General features: G+C 32.8%; 2 protein-coding genes across 2 annotated transcripts in view; one reads left to right on the top strand and one right to left on the bottom strand.

Annotated features, from left to right (window-relative positions):
* Positions 1 to 10953, bottom strand: part of LOC129799582 (muscle-specific protein 20-like) — a 39304-nt gene extending 28351 nt beyond the window's left edge. The window contains exon 1 of the mRNA XM_055843607.1: positions 10575 to 10953. Within this exon, the coding sequence (XP_055699582.1) occupies positions 10575 to 10598 (24 nt within the window). The 5' untranslated portion in view covers positions 10599 to 10953. The remainder of the gene's footprint in view (positions 1 to 10574) is intronic.
* On the top strand, positions 258 to 10126 carry LOC129799580 (protein takeout-like). The gene is made up of 4 exons (XM_055843604.1): positions 258 to 486; positions 4458 to 4707; positions 4802 to 5085; positions 9775 to 10126. The coding sequence occupies exons 1-4, from the start codon at positions 414 to 416 to the stop codon at positions 9963 to 9965; spliced, it is 798 nt and encodes a 265-aa protein (XP_055699579.1). The 5' UTR covers positions 258 to 413; the 3' UTR covers positions 9966 to 10126.
* Positions 10954 to 19613: the final 8660 nt, after the last annotated feature.

The raw sequence follows: 19613 nt of genomic DNA, 5'->3' as shown, positions 1-19613 counted from the left end.
TTACTATAAATGTTACAAATAGTCAAGAAAAATAATCAAGCATTTTTGCGATGTATTGGAGATTGGCACACACCGAAAAACTAGAAGTCACCACTTGACCACGATAAAGTTGGATACCTGTTCGTGGTGTTGGGGCTTATGGCTCATAAGTTGATGAAAAAAAATTGAAAATGTTGTCTTACTACCTACTATAGAAATGTATGTTGTATACAGATATAGAGGAGACATTATATAATGGATTCCTAGTAAATTTACTCGTCAGACGTTTGCAGGCATCGGTGTCGAGAAGACAAAAATTTTTTTAGTCAATTGCATTTGCGGAAATTAAGTAACAAATCTTCTTGGTGGAAGAAGCAAAGGTGAGGTGATCGAGAGATTAAGAACGAAAAATTCTATCTTTAGACCCAGTGAAAATGCTTTGGAATGTGATCTGTACGTTGTTATTTCTATCTATCGGGACCTCAACTGGATATATCACACAGAAACGTAAGTTTGCTCAATTAACTCTTTAACGATCAATGGATCGTTAGTTATCATGTGCCATTATCGATTAGAAGTAGGTTCTAAACAACGCAAATTTTAGGGATGTCACGCCAAAAAACCCTTCTTTCTCCGTTTCATCTTGTCTCTTCCTCAAACTCTAAGCAAAACGTAATAGAACCATAAATTTTTAAATACTCCTTTACCTTAAGCTCTAGCTAAAAGATAAAGCGATCTTTAGACAAGAGATTTAGCCCGATTCCCGAAGGTCTTGAAATTCTAAATAACATGCAATTTTAAGGATATTTTGAAAACATAATGGATCATGGATTGTAGAACCCCAATATTCAGTTTGAAGTCATTTTTTTAAGAACTTGCATAATAAGAAATTAGACAAGTTAAGTCTAAAAATAGTTTTAAAATTTATGGTTAAATTTTATGTCTGAAGGAAGAGTGATAAAAATGAAAAGGACACCGGAAATCCTTTCAAATCCTTTATTGAGGCCCGCGACCTCAATAGGGATAAGCGGTTGAAAATGAATGAATGAATAATCCTTTTATATTTACCCATGGAGCATCCGTTCAGCAAAGCACAAGTTTTTAAATTATATCACCCAATATCGTATCTGCATTTTAAAAACTTTAAAAAGAAGCGTTTCTTCTTAATTTAACCATTTTATTTTCAAATAAAACTCTAAGAAAGACTCAGAACACAAGTGAGAATTATGAACAATACAAATGTAGTGATTATGTAATACGGTAATCAGACGTAAGGTTTAGCCGTACATGGTTTATCACCTGTAATTTTTTAGAAGCAAGAATTTTAGAAAACTGTGGTTTAGACTTAAATATTAAGGATAAGTCATCCATAAGATTTTAAAAATTAATAAAATTTCTTGTTGTTTCGAATTCCGAGATATTCGGCGACTGGGTTAAACCTTCAGTCTAAAACATATATTAGATGAGATCATATATTCTGTCAGTAGAAGAGGTAAAAAGTTTGGAGTGGCATATCACAGCTCCTGATGAACATAATTGGATGAGTGAACTATTGTTGGAAAGCTTGGTTCATTAGCTTTCAGAATCTGGTATATGTAATTGGCTATGGGTAAATCATGGTCATCCAGAACCATTTATGTCGAAGAAGACACTTTTTGCAGCGTCATTTTTGACCATCTACTGCTGGGACCAGGAGTGACCCACAATTCTCGCACTTGGACTGTTCGTTAGAGGAACTCAAAGGGTATAATTTGTGGAAGAAACTTTTTTTGGACATCTTACTTTTTTTTATTCATCGACTTTTGCAAGAATTTTAACATTTTACACGCAAGGAAAAAATTACAAAAATCCTAAAAGAGTGGTTTCTGGAGGGGAAGGATAGACGTGGGGATGAAATTGATATGATATTTGGATTCCTTGGATCAACTTATGGGGGAGTACTTAGAACATTCCAAGTCGATATCTTCATTAGTTTGTCCAGAAAATGAGATAGAAGGATTTCTGTCATTTTTTTCTATGCGTGTAAAATGTTAAAATTCTTGCAAAAGTGGATGAATAAAAAAAAGTAAGATGTCCAAAAAAAAAGTTTCTCCCACAAATTATACCCTTTGAGTTCCTCTAACGAACAGTCCAAGTGCGAGAATTGTGGGTCACTCCTGGTCCCAGCAGTAGATGGTCAAAAAAAGACGTTGCAAAAAGTGTCTTCTTCGACATAAATGGTTCTGGATGACCATGATTTACCCATAGCCAATTACATATACCAGATTCTGAAAGCTAATGAGCCAAGCTTTCCAACAATAGTTCACTCATCCAATTATGTTCATCAGGAGCTGAGATATACCACTCCAAACTTTTTACCTCTTCTACTGACAGAATATATGATCTCATCTAATATAACAAACTGGAAAATAATAACAAACACTTTTTAAATACCGCATGTAAATGAGACATTAAGTTAGCAAACTTAGTGAAGTCGTTTATTCGAAAGATTATGGTTCTATTCTCAATAGTTAAGTATGTTGCATCTATATGCTTTAAGCGAGTCATAGCTATTACTAAGTAAGAGAGAAGCAAAAATAATTATAATCTGAGGAATAATATAGATAAAAATGGCCCAAAGTATATCTCAATAAAAAATATTATACTCTTCGCAAGGAATACTCAATCAAGACAGAATTATGAAGTTACAGTAGCAGGTGATGGAAACGACGAATTCTCGGTATAATTTTTATTGGTTTTATTAAACTTTTATTTTACATCTCATGTTTTACACGTATTTTTAGGGCAACCGCACATCAAGTATTATATTATTTTACTTCCTGTGGTTTACCTCCAATAAATCATTTTGTTGCATAATTTTATAACCGACTAGGTATTTAAATTACAGAATCGAATTATTTTAATATTCCTTTTACGTATACACTGAGATAATTTATTTTTTGTAGTTTTATATGCGATTCTATATGATTTCCTTAGATAGGCTCTTCCTTTAGCGATCCTTAGACACATATTTAAAATGTGCATAAAAAATTACAAATATTCATATTTTAATAAAATTAAACCTGTTAAAAAAGAACGAGAATAAATTATCCTAATGCACTATATAGACAATTTATGGAATCCTAGATATAATATAGGTACATATATCCCGACTATTTTAATACAATAAAAGTTTAAAAGAAAATTCTTACAAAATTCAATTATTCTTTGATATTGTCATAGTTCGTCACATGGACAAACTGCCCGCTGTGGTCGAAAAACGTGTTACAAAACAAAAATTGAATAATCTCGGTCATCGAGCAACCGATAAGTTTATCTACAAAAAGAACTCTATAGGAGGAAGTGGGGCATCTTTGAAAGTGGGACACTTTTGAAACTGGGATTTTTCACCTATTTTTAAATAAAATTGAGCCTTATCTTGATATAATTTAGCGTACAAACAGATTCAGAAGCTAAATTCGATTTAAAATTAGGTGAAAAATCCCAATTTCAAAGGTGTCCCACTAACCGGTTCGATTTCTAAGATGACCCACTTCCCCCTAATTCTTTCTGAAATTTGTCTTGATAAATTTTGTACTTATTTGTATATTTTTAATGCTTTAGTTTTATAATTTGGTTCCTTGTGCTTAAACACAAATTTTGTACTATATTTATCAAGAAAAAGCCATGTCCAACTTGTACCGGCGAATTGTCCAACTTATAACACTAATTCCAAATTATATCACTTTACCCTATGTTTGTGTTTTACGGCGTTATCACACTTGCACATTAAAATTTTAATGTGATTCACATTAATTGTCGCTTGTGAGTGTCCAAATATGTTATTTGTGTTTTTGAGTCACTTAATATTTAGGGTTTTTCTATTTATTGATAAAGAAGTGGACTTGGCCTGCAAAAATAAGTTTAAATTTACCTAAAGCATAAATATTTTTCACATTAAAAAATTAAAGAGAAAATCGCATTAATTTTTCGCATTAATGCTATAAATCAATTTAATATCAAATTTTGCGGGCCAAGTCTACCTTTTTATTAACAAATAGATCAAATTTTGAATATAAAATGATTCAAACACACAAATTACACATTTGGACTCTCACAAGCGACAATTAATGTGACTCATATTAAAATTTTAATGTGCAAGTGTGATAACACAGTTAGTCTGTTTTAGCAGCTATTTAGTCATAAAGCAAGAACTTTGTCTCAGATTCTTTTCATTATTAATCGTCTCAGAAAATACCGGAAGATCAAGAATCTCTATCCAAGTATTTAATTAGCATGACATTGCAATTTCTTGCAATAAATTAAAAACCTGATTTCGGCGGACCAACGATTCCATTCCATTATAATATATATTTCAATTGTATAATTGTCTGGTTCAAGATTACGATTACATGATCATGAAAGGGTTAAATGTTCTCAACAAGGTTTAAGTTAAATGACCCATCATTACTCATATTTGTTTTTCACTTTTATTTAAGCGTCTTTCCTGAAAACGTGCCCCATTCAGACGGTATCGGAAGAGGAATTCACAAAATGTTCCACGGAGGACATTCAGAGACTCTTTCAGCACTTGTACACTGGGATTGAAGGTCTCGAAGATGTGGTTGTTGATCCACTAAAAATAAACCGCATCAAAGTATTACAAGGTGCTGGTCCTGTGAGTTTAAATGCGTCCTTGTCAAAGGTCACCGTGACGGGATTTAGACACACAAAAGTCACTGAAAGCAAGTAATAATTTATGACTCTATGCTGTGCATGCGACACGTGCTGTACAGATGAGTTCATCCATGTAAACAAAAAAATTCTTATGTTTTTGAAACAGGGTCAATCCCAAGGATTTCAGTTGGGAGACCAAATTCTTCCTCCCAAAGGTTCGCATTGAAGGTGTTTACACGATGCAGGGCAGAATCCTTATTATACCCCTCAATGGCCGGGGAAAGTGCTGGCTAGAGCCTGTTAACATGAACATCCACATGTACACCAGGACGAGACTGATTGAGAGGGATGGCTTTGTGTTCTACAATGTGACAGGAACAAGGGTGGAATACGATATCAGTGGCCTAAGATTGCGCTTTGACAATCTCTTTGACGGAGTCAAAGCTCTGGGTAAATAAACATCATAAAATAAATTTTCATCATAAGTCAGCATTTAATTTTAGACACAAATCTACGCAACAATTGTTCCATTACTCATCACAAGTCGATCACATATCGTTAACTTTTCCTCCGAACACCCAAGTCCCCCATCAATTGAATTATTACTAACATTTACATCCTCTGCTGAATGATATAATTTCTCTATAAGTGATTGTTGCATTTATGATATGTGAAATATGTAAAGTGCATTTCCTAAATAGATCAGAAAAATTGCAATGCAAATTTTTTTTTTGCTCTTTCTCGCATACTGCATCATATTTTCGTTATGCAGATACACTAAAGATTTCCCTTGTCACTCACTGGCAACAAAAAAAAGTAGTATAATTTAAGTGGAAGAAAAATGCAATTGCAGATGAAGTCGCAAGTTGTTCCGAATACTCGACGGTCCGTAGATATTTCTCATTAAATGCGGGAAACCATATGATCACATGCAACACTTGGCAAGTGCTCGTGTTTTCTCCATGATCACTACCTTCCATGTCCATTTGATTTATTCTGTGCAGCTTAATTAAAATTCATGTTGGGCATAGCGAATTAACGCAACTAAATTAAAAATAATTATAATTTGTTTCCACTCAGATCACTCTTGTAGCTGTAATCCTCATCAATTACTTTGTATTCAACCGATACATTGAAATATTCAAAATATATATACTCCTACAATGTATAATTATATCAGAATCTAAAATAAACCATTGAAATCATAAGAGATTATATTTGTTGCAGATCTTGGTTTAGGATTCAGACTTAAGCGATCTTTAAGCTAGAGGCTAGAGGTGTATGGTGCTATTTCAATGAAGATTTAAAAGAGGAAATATTTCTCCTCAACACTTTTTTAGCACATGGCTGTACTAATGTATTTCTGAGTAAACGACTTGTTCGGGCTTTTTCCTGTCGTGGCTGTTTGATGATTTTAGAAAACGTCGGAGGGCGGATAAAACAGTCATGACAGCAACCAAGACATAGAAAAGTCAATAATGCAGAAACACTTGAGAACAGTAATGTTATTTAAAAAAAAAATTTACAGGAGGAAAATTTCCTCTTTTGATTTTTCGTTGAAATAGTAGGGTAAAGTGGTACAAGTTGGACAATTGTACAAGTTGGAGAGAGCTTTTTTTTCTTGATAAATTTAGTACTTCATTTTTATTTGTATATTTTTAATGCTTTAGTTTTATAATTTAGTTCTTTGTGCTTAAAAACAAATTTTGTACTGTATTTATCAAGAAAAAAGCCATGTCCAACTTGTACCGGCGAATTGTCCAACTTGTATCACTTTACCCTACCATAATACCAGTCCCCGATAGTCTCGATGTGCACTAATAATCTTTAGACTAAATAAGTTTAAACAATTCTAGTGATTTTTATTAAACCTGGTATATCAATATTAGCCCTAAGATACCAATCTAAATTAGGATTTCCTGAAAAAGAGCCAGTTTACATTTTTTTTTGTAAATAAATCAAAACATTCAAATAAGAGGAAGCCCAACATCTTTGAATTGAGGTACCTTTAAAATAAAAGTTTTACTTTAATTTTTAAATAGAACTGGAACTAATTATGATATTTTTTAGAGCTACAAATCAATTATGAAGCTAAATTACATTAAATTTCAAAGGTGCCCCAATTCAAAAGCACCCTACTTCTCCCTAAGCTTTAAGTCTGAAGCTCGCTTTACTGCTCAATATCTTATATAAGGAAAACTTTAATAATAACGTTAAAAAAAAAATAACAAAAATAACATTTACTTTTCAATTTACTCATTGTAATATTGTTTACGTTTTTTAGTCAAAGAAGTACTGCACATAAATTCAAAGATCTTTATCTCAATAAGAATAAATCTTGAACTGTTAATGCAATTTCACATTCTAATATGATTTATCTATGTAGTGATTTGTATATTGAACTTAATGCAAATATCTAATTAGCTAAAAACCTAAAAAAGTGGAAATTGATCCAAAACTAATTAAAACTTTAATAAGAGCGCTAATAACCATCAATTTAAAAAGAAAACTGTTGAAAAAACTGGAATATAACCTTGCCTGATGTGAATTGATAACTTTTTTAAACTTTTAATTAATTGTATTCTTTAAGCTACGTGATTAAAAATTCATATTAACTACAGAAAATGCAGCTATCATTTCAATTTTTTAATTTTTCATTCATTAATTTTTCATTAATTTTTCAACAGTAAATAGGCTGAAAGGAACAACTATTGACACCTTAAGAAGTCCTGTCAAGACCTATTAACACGCTACACTGTACCATTTGGACTACGAAATTTGAACATATATTCTTATAAGTAAACGTAAATTAAGGAAAGAAAGTTATCTTATTTACATTTTATCTGATACTTTAAAAATAAATTTCAAGATATTGACAAAAGTGTCAATATGGGTTCCCTATATGTGAGGTTTCCTCGTCCCTACTACCGAAAAGAAATTATCATGTCACCCCTACTTTGACTTGATTGAAAATCATGCAATATTTAATTTCATGTAATAACTAATTTCAAAATAGTTTTTTTTAAGTTTTAAAATAAAAAAAAGCTTAAGTAAAAAAGACTTTAAAATTTTCGAATTTTATTTTACATAATCTAGCTTAAAGCCTGCATTGAACAGTCAAAATTTCAAAGTTAAGGCTAAACCGAATATTTAATAAAAAATAAACTAAAAACTAAAATAAAAGGAGTATTTGTATGTGCCCCAATTTTAAATTTCATATCAATCTTAAAATCTTAATAACCTTATGCTACTTTTAAATAGTAAAGCTACCTCCAAACATGTCTTCTAGTTTAAGTCTCAATCTTAATTTCGGAAATTATAATAAGGATTTTAAATTCTCGTTCTTAAATTCTCTAACTTCTAAATAGCAAATAGACCTACTGATAATTACAATCTGAAGTATAAATTGGCCTTATCCAAATTAAATAAAATATGATTTTTTGAAAAGGTAACCAATGTCAAAAATTTGTGCCATTTTTTCGTTATTACCGCGTATACCATTACTGTATATAATCAAATTAGAACACTTGATCGGCGACTTCTGAGGATTCTGTAATTGATTCTATTAATCAAAACCTTTCAAGTAATTTTTAAAAAAATATATGTTTCTATTCCCAATTTCTTCTAACCCCTTGAGTTTGTACAAAATTATGGTTTATTTTCACCCTATTAAAGTTAAACCATCTCATTAAATGTCAGGTCTACAGAAGTTTTGAAGTTTTATAATATTCTAGTCAATATTATAGTCACCAACTAATTAACTTTCTAGTTTAACTTTAAGTTCTTAAATCGGTACCTTTTGCACTGGATTGACTAAGGATAGTAAGATTAACCCAAGTCAGTACTCTTTTGAGCAACAATAAGGTGTTTTTCGGACTAGAGATATAGCCCAATTCCCAAAAAACTCAAAATCCTAAGTAGTCACCAATGTTATTGCGTTTCCAGAATCCAACAGGTTATTTGTCTTTAATAATCCAATCCGAAGTTAACTTTTTCCAAAAGATCTAGATTGACAAGAAGTTAGAGTAGTTTAGCCACATGGTTAACTTTAGGTCTGAAGCCCGTATAAGTCAAAAATAGACTAGGACAAAGCGCGCTACTTTCAGACCACTCAATATTCGAACAAATTATTTTTTTCAATATGTTTTTAATGATTTTGATCCAATATTAAATTATAATTTAGTAGCTAGACCAATTCTTCAAATTTCCTGTAAAAGCTGTAAAAGTTGTCCGAAGGTTCAGTCGTCCTACCGCGCTTCCCCTGAATGTGTAAATATTACGTTTTTATGTATTGTCTACATATTTCATCTAAAATTTATGCAATTATACTCAAAATATGTAATATATTTGTCTCATTTAATAATTTAGTTATAAAGTGTTCTTTTCCCATGGATCCTTCAAGGTTTTCCGGATTTCTCGACGGTCCTGAAAACTGTCCCGGGTTATAGGGGTTCCCACGAGTTCTTGAATATTTTACGAAATCTCGAGAATTCCCGGTTTCATTATATATTACTTTCCGGTGGCAGCCAAAATCCCGAAAGCCAAAATTCCGAACGCCAAAATCCCGAAAAGGCCAAAATCCCGAAAGCCAAAATCCCGAATATTCAAAATCGTGAAAGGGATGAAATTATATGGAAGAAAATGTTTAAAATAATTTTCCAAGATACAGAAGATTTCCCTTTGCCTCCAACAAGCACGAGTACAATCGTGGGAGTAGCTATGACACTTTTAAGAATTCGGGATTTTGGCTTTCGGGATTTTGGCCCATTCGGGATTTTGATCGGGATCCATTACTTTCATATTTATAAATTATAAAGGCAGTCGCGAATAAGATTAACTCTTTCGCGTCTTTAGGGTCATATATGACCCGGGGAAAAAAGTTTCTTTTTGGCTATTTACATTAATTGAAATCTAACTGGAGTCTTGAGAAAATGAGCCAAGAATCTTACATCCTTCTATTATGATGTCGTGCACGAACAGATAGATTTCAATTAATGTAAATACCCAAGAAAACTTTTTTCCCCGAGTCATGACATTACCCTAAAGACGCGAATAAGATTAAACCAATAATCTGTAGTCCGCATTAGAAGAATAACATGATAACAATCATGAGATAACTCTTATTTTTTTTTCTTACAGAGGACAGTACAAATGCCTATCTGAATGAAAATTGGCGTCCTGTCAATGAGGGCCTTAAACCAGTTATCGCCAAAACCGTAGAGGATATCCTTCTGAGAATGATGAAGAAGATCTTTGACAATATTCCCGCCAATTTCTTCGTGTCTGATATACCAAAACCCAGTGAACTGTACAGTCGGAAGAATAACTAAAGCGAGACATTCCAACTGCAAATGCGTTAATAAAATGTGTAAATAAGGTGAAGAGCTATGTACATTCCAATGTTAATGAATTAAGAGCCTAGTCTAGACTACAAACAATATATATGTGTGAAATTAATTAAAATTACAGAAAAAAAAACTGTTTCTATTTCCCTCTTGACCATCTAATATTGCTAGAGCTTGAAAAAGATGCAGAAACGATCATAGAAAATATTGCTTGAATGTCAATATCTCACCCAGACCTTGGAAAACCCAATAAAATATCAACATAAATTCTCGGTAATTAACCATGTGTTAAATATTTTGTCAAATATTGCATGAAGCATCAATGTGGAGACATTACCCAGAAAAAATTGGAACCTTGTCAAGACTTGGAATTGTTTTTCTTGAACGCTTTTCGCGTAAACAAGTATGACTCCTACGGCGGTATATATATTTCCTTTTCGAACAAAGAAAATGCTTCATCATGGGGAGCTTTCAAACAAACACTTAACCCTTTTCAATTATCACAAATTTGAATTTGACAAACTGATTCTTTTTTTTTCAAGGAAAATACCGCCGAATACCATATATCTTTCAGTACAAAAGAATTTTAATTACCTGCCACAGTGGACGTCCAGGCATTTTCACAAATTTTCTTTTCAAAATTTATACTTCACAGCAAAATATTAAATTTAAAAGAAGTTACGGAGATAGTAGCGAATCACCGTAAATTCAAACTGGAATTCTCGTTGAAATTGATTTTCAAAAAAAAGATTCACAATTCACTAAGCACTTTTTGGCGATCGCAATTTTTCAATGCGCAAGAAAAAATTTCAACAATAAATTACTCAACTTGATCTAACGCGCAAGAATTTCCCGAGAGGATTTTCACCGTTTCCTTTGGATGATGCGATGTTTGTGAATGATGAAATTGAAATACCTGTTTTTGGGTCAATGCGAACTTTTATATAGGCGTCCGTCTAATCATGAACCTCCTCTCCACGTTTAGTCTTTTCAAGATGATTTTATAAGATCTCTATCTGTATGGTTTGTTATACTTATACAAGTATTCAGAGTAACTGCCCAAGGGGGTACTATACATATATGAAAATGTCTGGGTAATTGTGGATTTTTCTTTTGCGGTTTCAGCTTATTCTTTGTATTTTAAATAACTCCTTTGAGTACGTGAAAGATTCAATACTCATCTCATTTTCTTTTCGCAAATTTCACTCTTTCGATAGTGGTTGCGGGAAAAGAGACTATAACACTATTGAAAAGTCTCTAAAATAAATTAAAAGAAAAAGAAATAGAATGAAAGATCCATAAAAAAGGTGAACATTTAGCAAATGAATGAATAAATGAAATGATATTGGGTGCATGCCTTATGAACATATAAAGTGATTGTGGAATAATTTAATCGAATCTTATTTGCTAATATAATAATTGCAGAGAAATAATTAATTATGCAAAATTGCTCTTGCATAAAAAATAGAAATTTTTCTCTTTACATGATTGTGGAAAATATTTTTTAAAAAAAAATCATTTTCTCAAAGTCCATCTTAATCATTTATATGCATTACTATGGGCATTATTCTCCACTTTCAGCATGATGTTGCATTGGAACAAGATCAGAATCATGAATCACACTGTTGAATTATTTTCCATGTTTGTAACTAACTGATTTAACTCGGTATGAGTAACATGTTTTAATTTTAGCCACCCAAAATATCTTATACACACGCAACGGAGGGATTTTTTCACTCAAATAATCTTATATTTTCCACCACTCACATGTATTTATTTTACCAGAAATATCTCAGAAGAGGACACGTGAAAAATATCGAAGGCAAATGTCGAGGAATTTTCTAGATACCATCTATCATGTGTCAAAAAAAACCAAATACTAAATTGTAATATCAAAAAATCGCTTGTAAAACATTACAATATTACTTGCAATAGAAAGAATAATAATAATTTTTATATTATGTCTGCAGCAGTTCATTGAACTATAGAATTATTTATACTTTATTTTGTCACCTTGAAGTAGAAATATATTCAAACTATTTAATTTGTAAATAATGTCGCAAAATTGCCAACGAAAACAATTCCATTATTAGAGTAAAAAATAATCTGCTTATTTTTAAGTCTGTATCACAATAAACACAAAATTTAACGTTTATTGAAAAGAAAACGTTAAAAATTACCCAAGTAGCAAAATGTAGTTCTCACGCCGCAACGTAAGTAGGGGAGACTGGGGCAAAAAGTCACAACTAGAAAATTTCATAATTCAATATCCTCCAAGATAAAAGAGATAACGGCTTAAATTTTTTTCCATAGATAGCCTCCAATAACCTTCTTCAATGTAGGTTTCTTAGAATTAGAACAAGGAATTTAGAAAATAAAAAATGTCGAAAGTTTTAGCCCTATTTTTGAAATAGTTTCCTTGCAGAAAATATCAATAATTACCTACTTATTTTTCAATATTGCTGCACTTGGTGAATATTTCCTAAATGATTTGGATTTTTTGAACACGAAGCCGCTATCTATACTCTAGAATTTTACAAAGATTCTTTTCTCTTGAAATCCTTTTATTAAAAACGACCACTTGGGGTAAAATGTAACAAAAATCGAAACAATTTTTGATATCTCACAGCGAAAAGAAATGTCATTGCCATGTTTCGTTGCTTGTTTTTATTGGTCAAAAGATTTACAGTCTCTTATGTGTTTTTCTTTCGCTTTTGTCCTCTATAATTTTGCCCCAAAAATTGAACTTATCGGTAGCCGAGATAATTCAATTTTTGTTTTGGAAGACGTCTTTTGACCACAGCGGGTAATTTGTCCATGTGACGGACTACGACACTATCAAAGAATGATTAAATTTTATAAAAATTTTCTTTTCAACCTTTGTTTTAAATAACGTAGTCGAGTATAAGCGGTCATATCAGGACTTGCGTACTTTCGCAGCGTTATTGTGGGAAAAAATCTTTTTATACTAAAACGACAAAATCGGACATATGGCATAATCTGAGCAAAAAAATACCTTTGTACGAAATATAGATATAAATGTTCTACACAATTATGCCGAAATAATCATCAAAATCGGTTGAACAAGAGTCGAGATAAATGAGTTTACGTAATATGAAAATTCTACTTTCGATTATGCCCCTTGCGTTGAGCCTACGACGTTTTAATGTCATAGAAAGTCGTTGCGCTTTGCGAGATTTTTAGTTTGCGCCCTCATTCTTCAAAATCGGTCAAATAGAACCGGAGATATGGCGTTAGGTTTTTCCCGTTTTCCTTAAAGATTTTCCACAATTTTTGAATCTTAACACATTATTTTTTTTTTATAAATGATCTGTTCAAATTTTAAGATTAAGCAAAAAGATTTTTTTGTAAAGTAAAACGGATAAAATGGAATAATTCAGAATATTTTATAATTTGAAATTTTGACTTTCTCATTTTTTTCTAAATGAGGGTGCCATTTCCCATTGCTCCCTGATGTTCGTTAGATTTTTTTCTTTAATTGTAGCATTTAAGGAAGATCTTCTTCAATCAGGTATGTCGAGTCGGTGCTGGAATTAAAGAAAAACTTACAAATAGTAGAAGGGCAAAATCTTCCCAATTATTAGTATTTATACCGGGTACATAATTACAATAAAATATTTTAGGAGGATCAGTGATAACGATGAGAAACGCAGGGTTTGATTTTTGAGTTATACTGGCTTCACACATGAGGCATAGCCATATGATTTAGCTTCTCTAATTTCCAAACCCGTAACTATTTTGTTGGTTCTTCTAAATTTGATGAATCGTTTGCCCTTAATATTCCATACCCCGTCAATTTTTTTACAAAAAATGTCTTACCTATGATAAATTAAAGACACTAAGCCATAAAGGTTAGGTCTGAAGTTTGTATAAATAAGTCAAACAGCATTGTGCGAACTCTGTGTATCTTGTCACTAACCCACCTAGTATTCTTAATAACTTAAATACTTATCCCGGTCGGTCCATTGGGTCCATTGATATTGAAAAGGGGATCAAATTGAAGTAATTCGCATTTGAAAGATTCCAGTTTGATGGATCACACTGAGAAACTGAGCTATATCATAATCTAATTGAGTTTCTCAATCTGTTTGTGCAGCTAAATTATATCAGAATATGGCTAAATTTTATTTAAAAATAGGTGAAAAATTTCAATTTCAAAGGTACCCCACTTTCAAAGGTGCCCCACTTCCCTCTACTGCCCAGATCTCCATTTGGGCCCCTTAATCCCCAATTAGGAAAAGAGTCTAAAAAAGTACTATAATAGTTTAATCTTGAATAATTATTAAAACTAGTAAAGATACTAAAGATACAATCATACCTTGCTCATTTATTACAAAGTCTTGTTAGTCATAATACCTTTATAATAAAGAACAAACGATGCCCTAAGGACCAAATATACTCAGGCTAATTCTATAGCCTGTAAAATCGACAGTAAAAATTAAAATTGGTAAATAAAATTTATGCAAAGGACCTTTAATCGATGATCCTATAAGCCGTTAGTGTATGTCAGTTTGGGATAAATATTTACTGCCAAATTTTACAGGCTGAATATTCCTTAACCCTTTAAGGCCGATTGGAACACCGGTGTCCCATAAAGAAAATAATTTTTCCTGACTATCTAAAATTATTTTTTTCTTATGTCTGTTACATAATTGTAAAGTAGCAGGTTGAAGGAATCTAGAATATTTTTTGCAAGTCTCTAGCTATTTCATAATTGATTTTATTTACTTTTTATACATCCAATTTTTTTTTAAGCAAAACCCTTTTGGCAATAAAAACTACAATATTCATACGTAATATTTTTTCATTAAAGCGAAATATATTATTCATTGGTACAGGCAGAAAAATTACTTAAATTTTTGGGCTATGTTTGTCCCTATCGGACATTGAAGCACAAAATATACCGAATCAGACTCTGTGGGACTTTTCAAAGTTAGATGTAAGACTTCTCATTGATTATGTTTCTCAGTCTAATTTTTATTGTTGATTTTCAGTCCGTAAAAAGTGTCTTGTCGTTAAAGCGCTAAGAGTCAGCCTGAGTCTCTTTGGATCCTAAAAGGCATTTGACAAAGTACCAGTGTCCCACATTATGTCATATTATGTCATCTTAAATAAATTCGTGATTGAGAATCTCAATATAGAATACACGATCAATTCAATACTTCAGTTTTACTGCTCGAACTCCACAGAGAGAGCAATCTACATAATTCCTCGATTTTGAGTAAGCCCCTAAATGAAAAAAATAACACCTAATGTTGGAAATCTGAAGTTTCAGTTTTGACATCACGTTGTTTGCCCATCCGTTCGTACGAACTTTTGACATTAAAAGTTAAAGGTTAAAAAGGCTCTAGTTAGCGTGTTTATCAATCAAATGATATCATATTTGGACTCTTTGGACCGGTCTTGGAATTCTTACAAACCTCAATCGATTCCAAACGGTTGGGAACCGGTTATGAACTGGTTATGAACCGATAAGTAATTTTTAATTTTTGTCTGAAAATAAATTCTATTTCGGGGAATCTTTTGAGTTATTTATGAATCGGTTCAAATTGGTTAAGAACCGGTAGACGGTAAATGTGAGTGTGCTTTTAAGGTATGGCATCTAAGCTACAAGTTCGAGCATTCCGCAAAGTATAGGATGTCTTGCCACCCCATTTCCCATTAACAAAATACCGCGATATTGAAGATTGTCAATTTAGGTGACACTAAATGGAGCATATGGCACTTAAGTGGTGTCCCAACTTTGTGTTTGCCATAACACATATCATTTTATGAGAGTATTTATCCCGATTTCATTTTTATAATATAAATTAAAATCTGCGCTTCATTAAAATAGTTTTAAAATGTAAAAACGTTGGTTTATCACTAAGAACAATGCTGTTAAATACGGAGAAATGAGCATTAAAACAAATATCAAATATATCTTTATTAGTTCTGAATTTATATCTTCTTAAGCATGAAAAATGAAATGTATCTCTCTTTCTTTTGAATGCTTTCAAACTAAAATATTTTATGGGATTAAATATAATTAATTGCATGTGGATAATACTATCAGATAAGAATTCTCAATGTAATTATCTGAAGAATTTTATAAAATTTCTCTGAAGAAAGCAATCTTTAATTATATTTACATCACACGATTAGTATAGAATATTCTCTCTTGTTTATTGTAAAAACATCATTTGGAGGATGTTATCTCAATCTGAGGCCAAGAATCAAATATATCACCAGAAAGAAATGTGTGACGTTGAATATATGCTTTTTATTTTTCAACAGATTCACGAATTGGTAGGCGCGAAACAAGTTGATATTGATCAAAAGCGATTAGCGAAAAGAAGAAAATTAGTTTTATGCTTGATTGAAATGTTTCTTCTCCAACTCTAATGTTTCACATTACTGTGAAATATATTAATGGGATGGAAAACTCGCAACGTGCAATTAAGTTGTAATACAGACGTCTTGATGTTGTTTGCATTAGAATTGCCTTATAAGTAGCTATTTGGACTGATTTACCTTTTCACTAAATCAGTTGACATTAGTCATTGGCTTTTTGTCTTGTTATTCAGTTTGGGGGGAAAGCGCGAAAAGTACGTCACAATGCCCATCTGATTCTGTGAATGTCTTTCACTCAAGTGTTTTATCATCACTAGCTCCACACCATTGGAGATTCCTCTGGTGAGCCAGCTTTTATTTTTAACTAATGCCAGAGCTATTTATAGGTCATAAAGATTTTTGTTGATTTTTCAGTTAATTACCACCCATGCATACATAGAAATTTCGGACACGAACGTATAACGCGAATGTAAAAGTCGTTCCAATGTAAAAGTCATGAAACATCCCCTTTAGACTATTCCAAGTGAATTTCATTGGAACAAGAGATGAAAAGTACTTGGTCGTCCATCTGAGCTTTTTAGTATGATGGGAGCTTTCTGCTCCTGTTACAAATTTTGCTTTACATGGACGAAGGATTCCCACTTCTGAATTTGTAGTAACTGTACCGGAAAGGGAAGTTTCTGGCTTCTTGAAGCCTTGTCCACGTTGCTGAGGAAATTTCTTTTGTAGCCAACAAGTATGCAACCATACATACATAGCCTAACACATACACTTTAAATGCTCATGGTACTCTGTAGCCAATAAGAATGATTTTACACACGCCAGTGGAAAAAATTTAGTAAAATAAGTCTGGCATTTAAGTTACGTTGCTTTATGCCACACACCCGGCGCTCATAAGAATTTTCAAATTGTCGGAATTCCACAAATTTTTACACACAACAAACCCCATTCAATGCTATTCGTCGTCTTGCAAACTTTAAGCGGCACTTTAAGCAGAGTTGAAATGATTTACTTTTAAAACGGGGCTTTAAAGAGCACGGGGTATTTCTTTTTTTGGGATTGATTGAAAAATACCAAATACCAAAAATTCTTCAAATGGCTTGACATTGAGAGATTGAATTTTCGTTTTTAGAATTTGGAAAATTTATTTGGACGGAATTTTAGGATGTAGGAAGTTGGTGCAAAAAAATAAGGCATTTGTATTTCTCATTCGTTCCATTCATAATGCCACTTCTTTCCCATTTGATAGTTGACGCGTGCCCGTGCTCTTGTACCCAAAAGAATAAATTGATTGTCAATACGTCGCGCGCATAACTGATAAGGTAGCACCTTCCCGCGCTCCCGGTAGCCCCGCTTGGCGGGGAGCCGGGCTCACGATAACATGTTCCATGTTGCACCTCGACTCCACCGGAGTGCACTGCTCTTATGGCCGCCTGATGAAAACCGAACGAGTCGATGGTTTTCGCCATTGAATATTGCCATTGATTATCGACGGCCATGATTGGCTTTAAAAATCGGTTCCGGGTGGCCATTCAATACTATCATCAGTGATATTAGCCTCAGGTGGCCCTGAGAAAAGCACAATGTACTCGCATTCGGTATGAGGCAATATTTGTTCTAGTTATCGATACGCCAAGACGATGTCAGATGAAATTGGATGGAGCATTAGGAGAGCAGAACCCACCATACGGATTTGGGGCCATCTCTTAATTTCTGCTTCAATATCTTCACTCTTTGGATAGTTTGGAATATTCCAACTTACTTATCAGATAATCTTACAAAGCCACTTCAAGAATTCCAAACTCCCCTAATTACAGAACCCTCAAAATCAATTGCCATTTGTCATGAAATCACTAACTGGGGGTTCCCTTATCTGGGCTTTCAATAAAAACCAACAAAAAACTGAGTAAATAAATATTGGAAATTTTTTTCAAACATGCTTCCCTGGTAGAAATGTTGTTTGTATTTGCCTCATAACTTTTGGTATTCTAGTTTAAATATTTTACAACTTTTATTTGTTGCACCAACATGACTAGAAAATGACTAACCTTGCTCCCTACAGTCAAATAACCATTACTTTTGTCATATTCACCAGAATCTGTAGTATTGATTAAAGTCTCAAAGGCTGGTTATAAAAGTTGGGTGTACAATACAACATGATATTAAATGGCTTTTACAACATTACAATCTCTCTCACCCAAAGTTGAAATGAACAAAAGCCTGTTGGTAGCTTCTGATACTTCTGCTAGCCTGTTTCATGTTGAGAAATTGACCTGCACAATGTTTTATTTCTCCTAATGATTGTTATAAAAGTTGTTTTTGGTAAAGAATACCCAACTTTGCTCAATGTTACTATCCCCATCTGAATTATTTACAAAATCCTGATTAGAATTACATAATGCGATATAGGCTTATAAGATGGTGATGTTAGAAAGGATATCCCAATAGGCGCAAAATCTCTATTATCGTTATTTTCCATAAGGCTATGTTTAAACCTTTTTTTTTTGCACTAATATGGTAGCATCGCAGTGACCGTAGGTAGAGCTTAGTCGTATTAGAAAGTTGTTAGTAGGTGGCATTCTCTGCATCCATTCATCAATCAGACTAAAACTCTTCCTAGGCGACCAGAAGTGAACCTACTCTATCTTGCCATTCTGTGGCATTAGAAATTTTTAGCAAAGGTAGCGTTGAGATCTAGCCATTCGTTTTTCTCTACTCAAAAACGAATTTGCCAAAAAAAAGCTATCAAATTGGTTTTCATTTTGACAAATTGAACTTCAAGATTGCTAATTCTGATGTAAAATCTATAGAGGGCTATATATAGTTTTAGTATCAGTTCTTACTTTTTTGGGGGTAATGTTTTTAAGTATCAGCAGTCTCGGCCGTATAGTAAGGTACTGGAGCAACGAGGATGGAAGATGATTTGAAGGAATTTGAAAATCATCATATAGAGCAAAACTGCGTCCAAGACTAGGGGAACATGAGCTGTTGGTATGCTACTTTCCCAAGTAGCGGAACTTTCATCGATGACAAGTTGGAAAGTAAAAACCGTCCTCACTGTTCTGTTACTTGGTATCCGGATGGCAGCACACGCAGAAATGCTTTTGGCCTACTGCGATTGCGTCATCTGAATTTCATGTGTACATGGAAATATGTTAAAATGTGTGTATTGTATTTGGAGTAGGAACATTGTGACGCAACTAGGACATCAGAACGGAATATCTGGCATTTATCCTACGGGGTACACCCCCTAGGGCTACAATCCTATCTACGGTATTC

The sequence above is a fragment of the Phlebotomus papatasi genome, chromosome 1 (assembly GCF_024763615.1).
Source record: "Phlebotomus papatasi isolate M1 chromosome 1, Ppap_2.1, whole genome shotgun sequence".
NCBI classification, from domain to species: Eukaryota; Metazoa; Arthropoda; class Insecta; order Diptera; family Psychodidae; genus Phlebotomus; species Phlebotomus papatasi.
This window is presented reverse-complemented; position numbering and strand designations above follow the sequence as displayed.

Bases quoted from the DNA above. Each gene is read 5' to 3' on its own strand.
- LOC129799580 (XM_055843604.1), top strand. From the start codon at position 414: ATGCTTTGGAATGTGATCTGTACGTTGTTATTTCTATCTATCGGGACC. The intron at 4,708-4,801 runs GTAATAATTTAT...TTTTTGAAACAG, and splicing joins ACAAAAGTCACTGAAAGCAA to GGTCAATCCCAAGGATTTCA. The intron at 5,086-9,774 runs GTAAATAAACAT...TTTTTCTTACAG, and splicing joins TGACGGAGTCAAAGCTCTGG to AGGACAGTACAAATGCCTAT.